This window comes from Notamacropus eugenii, chromosome 1, assembly GCF_028372415.1.
Source record: "Notamacropus eugenii isolate mMacEug1 chromosome 1, mMacEug1.pri_v2, whole genome shotgun sequence".
Classification (NCBI taxonomy): domain Eukaryota; kingdom Metazoa; phylum Chordata; class Mammalia; order Diprotodontia; family Macropodidae; genus Notamacropus; species Notamacropus eugenii.
This window is the reverse complement of record NC_092872.1, coordinates 521,449,329-521,463,809: the sequence shown is the minus strand read 5'-3', so window position 1 is coordinate 521,463,809 and position 14,481 is coordinate 521,449,329. Positions and strand designations below refer to the sequence as shown.

Sequence of the window (14,481 nt, the reverse complement as noted above, 5' to 3'; positions counted from 1 at the left end):
TCCTGTCATCTCTTCCTTCCCCCGCAGCTTCTTAACCAGCAGCGATCGATGCGGCCCCGGCGCGGGCTGCCCTTCCCCTCCCACTCCCCCTTTCCCTCCTTGCTGCCCGGTCGGGGTGGGGGGGTTGTTGCTGGGGGAGGGAGGGGGAGGTTTACGCAGCGGCCGAAGAGTCCATTAAGAAGGCGAGCTTGGCTTCCCTGCTTGGGGAGGCGGGGCTCGAGCTCAGCTGAACCCAGGCAAAAGGCTGAAGCAGCCCCAGCCAGAGCGCACAAGGAGGCGCCGGGCATCCCATCTCCCCTTTGCGAAGTCGAGGTGCCCTCCCCTCGCGGAGAGCACACAGTAAGCAAGGCGGTCAGGGTCCGCTTTAAGCGTCTTGGAAGCAGCCAAAGGAGAGGGCACTGCACGCTGCTCTGGGGAAGTTCCCAATGTCAAGGGCGAGGCAGTGAGGCGCGTGCTCCGGTTCGGACAGCGGTAAGGGGTGCCGGCTCCAGCAACTGGGGCAGCACTCAGGGAGGCGGCCTGCCCCAGGCTAAGTCGCCTCATCCCATGGGGTTCAAGGGTGCAGGGGAGATACTGGTCAAGGTCTTGGGGCCACACACTGCCTGTGCGGCTATAAAAAATCCCCGCCCGCACAGGTGGCGTGCCTGGAAGGGGAGGTGGCCAGAGCTGCAGAGAGAAGTTGGAATCGCTGGAGCTCTTCAAGTAGCCTCGACTTGTGGGGAAAGTCCTGGGGATTTCTAGGGTGAAGGAAGAGTGCTGGACGCCCTGACCTGCAGACCTCCTTCACCGCGGGCGCCCTGCTTTCCTCCAACCCGCAGCTTCCAACTGAGGGAAGAGCGCTAGATTTGGGACCAACGGATATCGGTTCGATCACGGGTGTGACACTAGTTATTTAATCTTAGGCAAACGTCTCCGCAATTCTGTTTTCCCTTCTGTAAAACTTTGAAAGAGTAGAACAAGCCAGCCTTGGAGATCCTGTTCAGCACTAGCTGCTATGATCCCACGCGAGGACGTAGGAAAGGGGGGCCACCTTGGCCATGGGAGCCTCTGCATGAGAGGCGGGGGTGGAGAGAAGACCCTCGGGTGCGGAGTGTGGGGAGCGCGGCCGCGCCGTGGGAGGCCTCCTTCCCCAAACTCAGGGCTTGTCTTTCTCTTCCCTCTGTCTCCAGGCGCACGCGGCAGCACGTTCGCAGGGGCCACCATGGTCAGCGAGTCTCCCGGCGGCCTCTGGAGGCCCGGGCTGCCCGGGGAGGCACTCAACGTGAACGTGGGCGGCGTGCGGCGCCGCCTGAGCCCGCGGGCGCTGGCGCAGTTCCCCGACACGCGGCTGGGCCGCCTGCAGGCCGCTGCGTCGGAGGAGCAGGCCCGCCAGCTGTGCGACGACTACGACCCCAGCAAGCGGGAGTTCTACTTTGACCGGCACCCGGGCTTCTTCCTGTGCCTGCTGCACTTCTACCGCACGGGCCGGCTGCACGTGCTGGAGGAGCTGTGCGTCTTCGCCTTCGGCCAGGAGGCTGAGTACTGGGGCCTGGGCGACTGCTTCCTGGCCGCCTGCTGCAGCGGCCGCTACCACGAGCGGCGCCTCGAGCGCCACCGCCGTAGCTGGGACGAGGAGAGCGACGTGAGCAGCGTGGACACGTCCCCCGACGAGATCTCCGACTTCAACCAGGACCTGCAGCGCTACCGCGCCGTGCGCTGCGGCCAGCTGCGGAAGCGCCTCTGGCTGACCATGGAGAACCCCGGCTACTCGCTGCCGAGCAAGCTCTTCAGCTGCGTCTCCATCGGCGTCGTGCTCGTCTCCATCGCGGCCATGTGCATCCACAGCCTGCCGGAGTACCAGGAGCACGACGAGGACGTGGCCGTGGCCCACCCGCTCTTGTTGCGCCTCGAGTACTTCTGCATCGCCTGGTTTAGCTTCGAGGTGGCCTCCCGCCTGCTGCTGGCCCCGAGCCTGCCCCGCTTCTTCCGGCACCCGCTCAACCTCATCGACATCGTGTCGGTCCTGCCCTTCTACCTCACGCTGCTTGTGAGCGTCATGCTGGGCCGGTCCTCGAAGCTGGGCAGCATGGGCAAGGTGGTCCAGGTCTTCAGGCTCATGCGCATCTTCCGCGTGCTCAAGCTGGCCCGCCACTCCACCGGGCTTCGCTCGCTGGGGGCCACGCTCAAGGTAATATCCGTGCTATAATTCAGTAGAGGCAGCCTCGTTGCTGAGTAGTCGTGGACTTGGAGTCAGGACGACCGGGCTTCAGCCCTTCGGCCCTGGCGCTGGCTGTGTGATCAGAGGTAAAGGATTTGACCTCTGAGCCTCTGGCACCTCACTTCTGAAGTCCCAGAAATGAATGAGTTGTATCAGGTGTGGGATAATAACACAGATGGGCCTTAAAGTATTTAGCACTGGAAGGAACCTTAGGAATTTAATTCAACAAATAGCAGAATTTGCTTCTACTACATGCAAGGCATTGTGCTAAAACCAAGGTACTGGACCTGCGATTTCACTGAGATAGGAAACTCCCAGATGAGGAAACTCCCTCCACCAGTGCAGGTCAGTAACCTCTGTAATTTAAAGTCTTAGGGACTTGCTTGGAGCACTAAGACATTCTGTTGACTTAGCTAGGGACTACACAGCTAGTGTGTAACGAAGGTAGGACTTGAACCTAGGGCTTCTAGGCTGGTTCTGTAGCCACTAGATCAGGAGACAAATGCAAACAGTCCCTGCCTTAAAGGAGCTTACTTTATGCTGGAGTATATTGTTGTTTAGTCGTTTTTATCCTGACTCTTACCCCTTTTGGGGTTTTCTTGGTAGGTACTGGAGGGGTTTGCCATTTTCTTCTCCAGCTTTTTTATAGATGAGGAAACTGAGACAAAGTTAAATGATTTGCCCAGGGTCACACAGCTAGATTTGACTTCAGGTCTTCTGGCCTCCAGTCCTAGCAGTTTCATCGCCTAGCTGCCCTACACTGGAGAGTATATATAAGGGTAACTGAAGAAATGAAAATATTAGGAAGGAAAGAGCACTGACAGTTTAGGGGTACCAAGAAAGATCTATTAGAAACAGCAATCTGAGCCTTGAATGAACTTGAAAGGATGGTGGTGCCACAATAGACAGGAAAGAGTATTTCCTCATGGATGTGGTGAACTTGAGATGCCTGTGGTACATTCAAGTGGAGATGCCCAGCAGGAAGCTAGTGATGTTAGGCTAGAGAGAACAGTGGAAACAGGGTCGGATATATGGATTTGAGGGTCATTGGCTTAATAATGAGAATAAAATCCATGGGATTGGTTGAGATCACAGAGAAGATGGAAAGAGAAAAGAAAAAAGGACCAAGAACAAAGGCTTAGGGGACCCCCATGCATAATGATCCTAATGAGAAGGAGCAGTCAGAACAAAAAACCAGGAAAGTATTCAGAAAGAGGAGTAGGAGAGGGAAAGCTACCTCTTAGTCTGAGAAAAGCCTATCCCATTTAAGTCTAGTGGCCTTGAAGCCAAGACCTTGGGTTCAAGTCCCATGTCTGTCACATCCTAACTGTGCAGCATCAAGCAAGTCACCTTATCTCTCAGTGTTCTGTGCAATTTGCTAAGACTAAGTAGCAGAGGAGTTGCTTATCAGCACTGGTAAATTTAAATGATTTAGAGGTGGATAGCAGGAGAGAGAAAGAGACTGAAGATTAAAGAAATTTAACAACAGAACAGGAGATCCAGAGGGTAAAATGGAAGGTGGAGAAAAATGGGAAAACTCAGGATGAAGATGGCTAAGATGGTTGGGTATGAAAAAACAGCAGTAATATGGAAATGGAGTTTTCATTCCAGCAAAAGACGATTTTGATTGACAGGAATTAGGAGGGGAAGAGGTAAAGGTTTGCTAAGCCATGAGAAGAAACAGGCTCCTACCACCAAAAGTACTGTGATGATAGAGATTGGACTATTTTGTTTAACACCAGCAAGAAGTGAAGTTGGTTAGGGCTTTTGGGTCAGTATACCTGAAGATCTGGTTGCCAAGAGCCTGATGGAATTACCACCTATCCCACCCTCCCTGAGGGTGAGGAGGATGAAACAAGTCCAGAAATGGACAATGGCTTGCTCAGCCTCACGAAACTAGTAATTAGTAGTGTCTCGACCTTTGTCCATTATCCTGTAATGACCAACCCATCAATCTCCCCATTACACGGAACTGCAACGAGAGCTCACATTTTTCTAGGTTTTGAGGCTGACAAAGTATTTCCCTTATAAGAGCCCTGTAAAGATAGTAGTACAAGAATATGATCCACTTTTACAGAGGAGGAAAGTGAGGCCATAAAGCTAAAGAAACTTGTCCGTAAGTACGTAGCTAATTAATTGTTAGAGCCAGGTTGTGAACTTAGCTTTTCTGACTCTAAATAGAGAATATTTATCAGTATACCCTGATGAAATAGCAGATTACCCCTCCCCCCCACCACACACACACTTTTCTTCTTCTCCTTTAATACACAACTGGGCTTTAGTGAGGGGGAGAGGGAGGAGAAAGGAACAGAAATCTGAGGCTGGAGTTGGAGGTTTGGGAAAGATAGTACAAGGGAAAGGTGGACAGAGACTGTCAGTCAACAAGCATTTTTTTAGGCATCTAGCGCAGAGCACTGTGCTGATCACTGGATACACACACACACACACACACACACACACACACACACACACACACACACACACACACACACACACAAAAGGGAAAAGATAGTCCGTACCCTTGAGAAGCTCACAATTTAATGGAGGAGACAACAAACAGGACTGTGTGAAGGTACTGGCACCCCTTAGTGTGAGTTTGGAACAGCTTCCACTAAGTAACTGAAGAGTTGCTAGAATGCAGCTTACCTTGCTGGTATGACCTTATACCTATCAATGAACTTCAGAGGAGCATAGATTTAGAGCCAGAAGGAACCCTAAAGATTGTCTAGTCTAATTTCATTCTACAGATGAGGTAGCTGAGGGTAAAAGAGGGGAAAGGCTAGTTTACACATAGAATAAGTGGTAGAAATGGAAAGAAGGAAGGAAATAATTATTTACTAGGCACTACTATGTGCCAGGCACTGTGCTAAGTGCTCCAGATGTTATTTCACCTGATAGAACAACTCTGGGAGGTAGGGGGCTATTATTACCCACACTTTACAGGTGAGGAAACTGAGGTGGACAATATTTAAGCAACTTGTCCAGGGTCACACAGCTAAAAAATTGAGGCTATATTTGAACTTGGGTCTCCCTTCCTCCTCCAGGACCCAGTGCTCTATCTACTGCACCACCTGGCTGGCTCTGAGAGCTCAAGCAAGGCTTTTGATTCCAAATATACCCAATTTCTACTATCCTATGATGACTCAGTATCTTTCCCCCTAGAAAAGATGGGGATCTATGATTGAGGGTCCTTTTCATCTCTGATACTCTATTCAACAAACATTTATTAAGGATTCAGGTGAGAGCTAAGCTCTGAGGACATCAAAAAGAAAAGTGAAAGTCCCCACCCTCAAGAAACTTACAGTGTATATTAAGGATCTGATATGGTACATCGACAAATTAGGTACAAAGTAATGTAGGCAAGGATGGAACCCTGAGAAGAAATGATTCTTGGAACATTCCAGAAGGATTCTCATTGGAGGTAGTCCCTTAAAGTTGACCCTGAAAGGAAAATAAGGATGTTGAGAGGTAGAGGTGAAGAGGATGCATGGAGGAGGGAGATGACATATTAAGTTTCAGGGCTAATCAGCTGCTACTGTGCATAATGATGGTGATAATACACTACTGATAACGGAATGATTGTGAGGCACTCTGGGAAGTATCATTAGATCACAGTGTTCTTTACAGTTTTGTTCAGTTGTTTCAGTGATGTCTGACTTTTTGTGACTCCATTTGGGGTTTTCTTGGCAACGATAATGGAGTAAATTTGCCATATTCTTTTCCAGCTTATTTTACAGATGGAGAACTGAGGCAAATAGGGTTAAGTTACTTGCCCAGGTCACCCACTAGTAAGTGTCTGAGGCCAGATTTGAACTCAGGAAGATGAGTTTTCCCGTCAGGTCTGGTACTTTGTCCACTGTGCCACCTAGCTGCCTGTTTTTGTTTTTTTTGTTGTGCCTTCCTGAGGACACCTTGAGAAATTTCTAGGTCCCCTGTATTTCTCAGCAGGTGATGTTTCTAACCCTGATTCCCTTTGGGGTTTCACAGTCTTCTGTGTACCCAGTGGATATTCCATGTGACCTCTTGCTGCACCTTTAAGCCTAGGGCCTGGCATTATTATGTGTCTACCCCCTTTTCATAGAGAAGGTTGGACCTGGAGGGGACCCTATGGGGAGAAAGGCGAGAGGGAAAAAAGGAGATAAGGACAAGGTTTCTTCCCACCCTTTAAGAGCAGAACACAGAAGGAGGGCCAGAGGAGTCACTGACAAATGGCACACCTATGGAAGTTTCATGATGAATTTATTGCATACTTAAAAAGAAAAAGCTTTCTATAATAGAAATCCAGTTTCCTGTACAGCTCTTTCTTGTTCTATAATGTATATGGAAATGTTTGCTTTAATTGGTGTTTGCTAAGCTCAGAAGAAAACCAAAATGAAATGAAAAATAAAATTAAAACTAGATACCTTCTAAGTCTCCATTTAGCTCTAAATCTATAAACCTATGACCCTCCTTGAAGTCACTGCTCTTTCCCCATATCTGAAAGTGATCTCTGCTTACTCACTCGACACTCTATCTAAATCCTGCCTCCTTTTGCCCTAATCATACCTATTTGTGTACAATTTTATTCCCTCTATTAGACTATAAACTCCTTGAGGGCAAGAGTAGCAGTGTTTTTTTAATGTTTCCTTAGCAACCATAACTTGCACATACATAGGTTGGTAGACTCAATTGGGGGAAAAAGGAACCCCCAAGGTCACTCTAGTGCAGTCAAATTAGGTGATTTGCTCAAAGTCACATAGCTATCCAGGTACAGTGCTGAGCCTGGTCCCTCTAGCAGGAGGGTGGGAGCCCTGGAAGCAGGAAAAATCTACTGGCAATTGTGAAAACTGTGAACACCTGCTAGTCAGAGGTCCTGTGCTTTGCACCTTTTCAGAGAAGTGTTTTCAGGCCCTGGGCCCTCCCTCTGTACTATCAGCTTCCTGCAAGGCAGAGGGCCAGGCAGACACTGCTGGCTCCAAAGTCAAGAGAATAGTATTGATCCAGGTATCAGCCTTTAGTCACACGTATCTATTACTTCCTCCAAGGCCTAATCTCGACATCAGGGGGCCTAACTGAACCCCAGAAAAACTTCTGTCCTTATTTTCTCTTTGTGAAGGGAGGTGGGGACCAAGGAAGAACCTGAAGACATGAGGTTCAAATCATTAGAATGTTAGAGCTAGGAGGACATTAGGACAGAGAATGTTGAAGGAGCTAGAAGAGAATTTAGAAATTATTCAGATAAAATTCTTTTTATTTTACAGGTTGTATAATTGAGGCCCAGAGAGGGAAAGGAATGGGTTCAAGGTTGCTTAGCATGTTACTGGTGAAGCTGGGGGCTCTGGAGAAGAGCAGGTCATGGGAGAGAGAGGGTTCAATACCTTTGCTTTCTCTTCCAGCATAGCTACCGGGAGGTGGGCATCCTGCTGCTGTACCTGGCTGTGGGAGTGTCTGTATTCTCTGGTGTGGCCTATACAGCTGAGAAGGAAGAAGATGTGGGCTTTGACACGATCCCAGCCTGCTGGTGGTGGGGCACGGTGAGCATGACAACTGTGGGCTACGGGGATGTGGTGCCAGTGACTGTGGCAGGCAAGCTGGCTGCCTCGGGCTGCATCCTAGGTGGCATCCTGGTGGTGGCCCTCCCTATCACCATTATCTTCAATAAATTCTCCCACTTCTACCGACGCCAGAAAGCCCTGGAGGCAGCTGTGCGGAACAGTGACCAGAGAGAGCCCAGCCTTTCTGTGGACGCCTCCAGCGCTGAAGATGGGGCATCTCAGGCTTCAAATGAGACATCACGGGAGGGGAACTTCCCAGAGCCCAGGTCCCGAGTGTCAGATGTGGCCCCAATGCCATAGATTGTAGATCATAGGATTTAGAATTGGAAGGGACCTTAGAGACCATCTAGTCTTCATTTGCAGATGAGGAAATAGGCCCAGAGGGATTAAATGATTTGCCCTGGCAAACAGCAGAGCCAGGACTTGAATCCCAGGTCTTATTAGTTTCATTGTTCTTTCTGCTTTTTCCCAGCTGCCTTCTCAAGTCTGTTAAAAGCCTATAAAAACACATGGATGTGTCTTTTCCTAACCCCCAGCTGCTCACTCACCTGGCTGACAGCATGGAAATATCCCTTTTCAAGTGATCTTAGAGGCCTAGAGTGGGAAGGGGTCATAGCCTTCGTCACCTAAGGGACATCTGTGGGCAAAGTGTCAAGTCTAGAATCATAGAAGGGCTGAGATCCTGCATGAATGGGACCAAGGTTGGATGAACCCCTACTTTTCTTCTAGAAGTCCACAGAGCCCTCAAACTGCCTTTCAGAGTAGCTCCCACTATACTATCCAGAAAGGACAGGCAAGTATAGAGGAGACATTTTATGGACTGAACTCAGAGTAGAAAACTCAATAGAGCTGGGTAGAGTATAGGAAGGTGGTCTTCATTTCTGAGCCTGAAAGCATCAGGTTTCATGGGAATGCATCATGAGGCAGTGCAGCTTTGCTTTGATCCCAAGAGTATCTAGAAGATGGCAGCTAGGATGGTGAATGACCTTCTGTTAATTATATATTGAAGGAACTGGTGATACTGAAAAGACGTGGGGAGGGAGAGGATTCCTGACTGTGGTGCTTGAAGAAGGCTTGGAAAAGGAACTACCTTGTTCCATTTGGTCCTAGAGAGCAGAACTAGCCAACTGCAAGAGGCAAACTTCAGTTTGCTTGAAGGCAGAACTTACTAACCATTAGAGGTGGAATGGGCCGCTAATGGCACCTCCCTCTTTGGAGGGCTTCCAGAATAAGTGGAAGAGCTACATGGTTAAGTGGGAGTAGGGATTCCTTCTCAGGTCTGGCTTCTGAGGTCCTCCCAGCTCTGAAATTCTACCAATCTTTAAGTCTGTGTTGCCTGGTGAACCACATGCCCATGGATCCCACAGGGGCAGAATTCTGGACTTTTCATTTTCGTCCTCGGTGTGGTTCTGTATAGGACTCCCTTGTCCTCACTCCTGGATGTCGTAATGACCTGAAACACTGCCCCTCGCCCCCATACTTAGGCTGAGCTGAGTCAGCCCTTCTCAAGCTAGGTCCTGTGTCTCCTACCATCGTCATCAAACTCTTGGCCAAGCTTCACAATTGTATGTATCCTTCCCTGCCCACTCTCACACTCAGAGCTGCCCTAGAGCTCCTGGACAAGGGTTGGTCACTCCTAGTGAGCTCCTGCCCTCTCTTTTGGGACAGCACTGGAGGTGCCTGACCAATCAGACCCTGCCCAGTTTCAGAGTTTGGATCACTCTGGCTTCAGATTGTAGCAGCTGCGGCATCGAAATAAGAAGCTTGATGGAGGAGTGGAAAGGGCATTGGATTTGAAATGAAAGGGTTTGAATCCTGACTTTACTATGTATTTCCTGTGTGACTTTGGCAATTCACTTTGCTTTTCCATGCTTCAGTTCCATATCTGTAAAAGGAAGACTAGATGGTGTCTAAAGGCCTCTCATCCTCTGGTGTGTTCTGGGGTTACTTTCAGCTCTGTTCCCATGATCCTATCCTCAGATAATGTTAGGGATGCTCTGACCTTCGCCACTTTCAGCTCAGTGTTATTGCTTAGTAGATAAGTGGGGTCCAGTCATTGCCTGCCCCCCGGTCTGAGCCTGGGGTTCTTTAGCTGGGCTTTCCTCCTGCTTTTGCTTCTGCCCTCCAACAGGCAGCTGCAAGGGCCAGGCACCATCTGTAACTATCCCTTAAGACTGAATGAAACAGCTTCTTTGTACTTAATCCCCAAGCTGGAAAGAGGAAGTGCTAGAGGAAGGAGCCTAGGACTGGGAGATGGAATAGCTGGGCCCAAGTCTGATACTAGTTGTGTGAGGGCAAGTCAATACCCTCTCTGAGCTTTAGTTACCTCCTATAAAATGGGGTTAATCATAATGGCCCAGTCTATCCCACAGAACTTTTGAGAGTGATAATTTGAGAAGTATTTTGTAATTATTAAGTGCTGGTACATATTTCAGATGATTTTAATTGCAAGCACCATTATCTGGCCCTGACACACCTACCGCAAAGCTGTAGGCCTCTAGCCCTCTCCTCCCACTTACACTTTGCCATAGTCAAGCTTGTCTTTGGTCTTTGCTTTCCCCCTCATCTCTGTTCCTCTGTTTTCTTATTCAATGCCTGCTACCATATGCTTGGTCTCATTTCTCTTTATTCCCACCCACCCAGACCTCCGCCCAGCGTGTCGCTCCCCACTACCCTTAGCACAAGATAGCATGACTGACACAGACCGCAGGCCCATCTCGGATGATCTACAGTGGTTAGACTGCCCACGGGTCCATGGATTCCCTCTCCAGGATCTTTGGCAGATGGGCTTCTGTTTCTGCATGATTATCTCAGAGGACAGGGAGCTATCATTACAAGACTGTTAGAAAGTTATTCCTTCCACTGATTGATATTTCCCTCCTTGTAAATTCTCTTCACTGGTCCTTGTTCTTTCCTCTGAGGCTAAACTGATATCTTCTCATGACAACCCTCCAGACGCTTGAAGACACAGATCATGTCCCAATCTTGTGTTCTCAAGCTAAACATTTTCAGTTCCCTTAAGCACTCCTGTAGGCACTGGTGTCCAGTCCTTTCACAATCTTGGTAGCTCTCCATCAGATTCTTAATGTCTTATCTAAAATATGGCACCCAGAACTAGGCACAGTTTTCCATGTTTTCTGACCTGGGAAGAGGTCAGTGACTGAATTACTTATATTTTATAAAATGGAATTTCCTTATCCTTAAAACCATGCAATCTATCTTCTGTAGAGCTACAGGATGGGAAAACTGGCTGGGCCCTTTTTGTTTATCTTTCTTAAGTTATCAGTTCCTCCATTACTTGACAACTCATTTACTTTATCCAGTCTTTGGAGTGGTTTTCTCCATTAAGAAGACCAGTTCAAGTCCTTTCAGCCACAGTCATAGGGGGTATGTTCTGGGGTGGGGAGAGGGGTACAGAGACAAGAGTTGGAATACCTATCAACAGGGCTTCTTAACCGCCTTTGTCATGGATTCCTGTGACAGTCTGGTGGAGCCTACTGACCCCCTCTCAAAATATTTTTAAATACATAAAATAAAGTACACAGGATTACAAAGGAAACCAGTGATACTGAAATACAGTTATCAAAATATTTTTTAAAATGAGTTAGTTCATGGGTCCCAGGTTAAGAACTCCCATATTAAAGTATGATTCCTTTATTAAGGGATCACAAGGGAGGCCCAAGAAAGGCTTTAATGGAGTTGTCAATAAACCTATTATATGCCAGGCATGTGCTAAGTGCTGGGGATACAAAGAAAGGTAAAAGAGTCCTTACTCTTGAGGAGCTCACAGTGTAATAATGGAGGATTACTTATCCCCCAACTGAAAGTGTGAAAGAAATGAGTCATCATTGGAAAAGACTGCTGTAGCCTGAATGCTTGATTTTGGATTAAGTTAATCTATAATACTTAACTATATTCTAGGTACTACAGGAGACTCAAACCTGAAGTGACAACAATAATAATAGCTAATATTAATATAGTGCTTACTATACTTATATAGTGTTTACTTACTACTTAGCACTGTGCTAAGCACTTTACAACTATTATTTCATTTGATCCACACAATCATCCTGGGAGGTAGATGCTATTACTACTAATCCATTTTACAGAAGAGGAAACTGAGTCAAACTGAGATTAAGTGACTTGCCCAGGGCCATGCAGCTAATAAGTGTCTGAGGTGGGATTTGAACTCAGGGCTTCCTGACTCCAGACCCAGTGCTCAATCCACTCTGCTAACTAGATTCACCTAAGAAGATAAAGGTAGGAGGTGGGGAGATTGGAGATCTTTGAGTCCTGACTCCTGTGGCTAACTTGTTAGGTAACATTGATTAACTACTCAGTTTCCCCATTTGTGAAGTAGGGAAAACATGAGTGCATCTACTCACTTATTAAATAAGTTTTTATTAGTTTCTTTTGTATCACATACCTTTTCCAATCTGTCCCTGCCCCCTCCCAGATCATTATCCCTCATGATCAATACTTTAAAAAAAAAAAACAACAGTTCAGCAAAACTAATCAAGTCATTGAAAAAGTGTGCCAGTAGATGCAGTCTAGTTTCCTACCCTACCTTTGCAAAGAAATGGGAGGTGTCTTCTCAAATCTCCCTTAGGGTTTACACTCCTAGAGTAATTTACAAAATGCTTTCCTCATAACAGGACTGGGTAGGGTATGTATTATTCCCATTTTACAGAGAAGGAAAATGAGGCTTACCAAAAAGAAATGACTTGTCCATGTTCACATGGCTGGTGTTGGAGTCCAGAATGAAAATCAGGTCTTCAGACTAACTGTTCAAACTGTTTGAAATGCACCTTCTCCTCAGTTGTGAGCATCAAATGGAATTGTTTATGTGAATGCAATTGTTCTACACAGCATTTTTATTATTAATAGATAACTAATGGATGGATGGATGCATGCATGCAGGGGCTCCAGATCAGAATGGCTGCCTAAGATGAGTGTCCTTTGGGCCTTGTGCCCAACTGCCAGGGCCAAGCCTGGGTCCCTGGTCAGGTAGAGGCCTGAGGGTCTACAGGGCAGACTCATGAAGTGTTCAGAGGAGTAGCTTCCTCAGGGACCAGGCATTCTCATTCTTAATAACAAAACCAAAAGATGGAAAATTCTAGTCTGGGCTGACGGAGGAGCCTTCAATCCTGGCAATAGAAGCAAACTCTTTCTGTGAAAACTTGAATCAATTAAAAGCATTATACAAATGAAGAACCCGAGCCCAGGGAGTCTTTTGTCTCTATGGCTCGGTCTCATAGCCCAGCTCATAGGGAGAGGGAGGGAATGTGGTGGGCTGGGCTCAAATCTTCACTTTTGCTCCTGTTGATCCCTAGGCTTGGAATGCTACCCTTTTTCTCTTTGCCTAGTCATCTTTAAAGCCCCACTCAAATATCTCCTCTATAAAGCCTTCTTTGACCTCATTTCTGACCTCAGCTTTGCTTCTTTTTCAAGCATTTAGTATGTGATATATATGTATGTATATAGTCATGTCTTACCTGCCCTTCCCAACACCCTACTAGAATGTGAGCTCCATAAATCTAGTGACCATCATCAAACAGAACCTGATCTATACTGAGTAAGTGCCCAATAAACGTTAAATTGAAATTCACCATGAGTGCAGCTGCTTTCTGACTAGGTTCTTCTCCACATCTTAGGGTGGGATGGGGTGGGGGGGTGCCCTTTGACCATCACCTCAGCCTGCCCTGAGAACAGGTTCCATTCTGAGGTGCTGGCAGAGGTCCTTAGCAGTGCTATATCAAATATGAGATATTTGTAAAGCACTCAGCACAGTGCTTGGCACACAGGTACTTCTCCCTTCTTCCACCATTTTTTTTTCATTTTTTAAAATTTATTTTAAACAAGTACAAAATGAGAAGGAATAAAACACTGCCATGTGCACAGCAGAACATAAGATTCAGTATAAAGCAATAAATTTCCATTTCAAGAAAATCTAACTACATAGTTTTCAAAGCTGTCCAGCTATTCTTTGCTTCCTTGTAGGTTTTTGTTTGTTCTCTGCTGTGCACTTTTTACTTTATTCTCTGCCCCTCTAGTGGAAGGCTATAATGAATCAGATTTTTGTGTATATATACACATATATGTATGTACATATACATGTACATGTGTATACATACATATACACATATACATTCATATACATGTATCTAAGACTGTACCATGCTTATGTCTACTTGTCACCTGTTTTTCTAAAGGTGGGTAGCATCCTTCTTCATAAGTCCAAGTCTTTCCATGTTTTCCAAATCAACCGCTCATCATTTCTTACACCACTGCAATATTCCAACCCAGTCACTTTCTATTAGAGACTGCCTATGAAAGTTTTTCCCCAATTTTCTGCATTCCTTCTATTCTTGGCTGCATAGGTTTTATTTAGACAAGAAAATTTTAATTTAAAACAATCAAAATTATCCATTTTACACTTCAACAATGCTGTCACCTTATAATACGATTTAAGGTCTGACACTATTGAATCTGCTTCCTTTACATCTTTTTTCCCCCCTGGTTTCTTTGGCGTTCCAGATCTTTTGTTCTTTGAAGTAAGTGCTTAATAAATGCTTATTCCCTTTCCTTCCTTTCCCTTCCTTCCCCCGTACCTTTGCCTTCCCATATACTTCCTGGAGCCCAGCAGCAATCATTCTAATGCAGAGAATTCCCTTTTTCCATATATTTCCGGCAGCAGGTTTATTAATAAGCCAAGGAACAATGACACCTATTTGCTTAGGGAGGATTCTA

At 46.7% G+C, this 14,481-nt stretch overlaps 1 protein-coding gene across 3 annotated transcripts; it reads left to right on the top strand.

Annotated features, from left to right (window-relative positions):
* Nucleotides 1-220: 220 nt before the first annotated feature.
* Nucleotides 221-13,339, top strand: KCNS1 (potassium voltage-gated channel modifier subfamily S member 1). 3 transcript variants are annotated; one of them, XM_072633700.1, is made up of 4 exons: nucleotides 221-471; nucleotides 636-876; nucleotides 1,170-2,167; nucleotides 7,573-13,339. In XM_072633700.1, exons 3-4 carry the CDS (start codon nucleotides 1,202-1,204, stop codon nucleotides 8,029-8,031), a joined length of 1,425 nt encoding a protein of 474 aa, XP_072489801.1. In that variant the 5' UTR covers nucleotides 221-471; nucleotides 636-876; nucleotides 1,170-1,201; the 3' UTR covers nucleotides 8,032-13,339. The 3 variants fall into 3 exon arrangements, with proteins under 3 accessions (XP_072489801.1, XP_072489802.1, XP_072489800.1); XM_072633701.1 differs by lacking the exon at nucleotides 636-876; XM_072633699.1 differs by having other exon boundaries at nucleotides 221-876.
* Nucleotides 13,340-14,481: the final 1,142 nt, after the last annotated feature.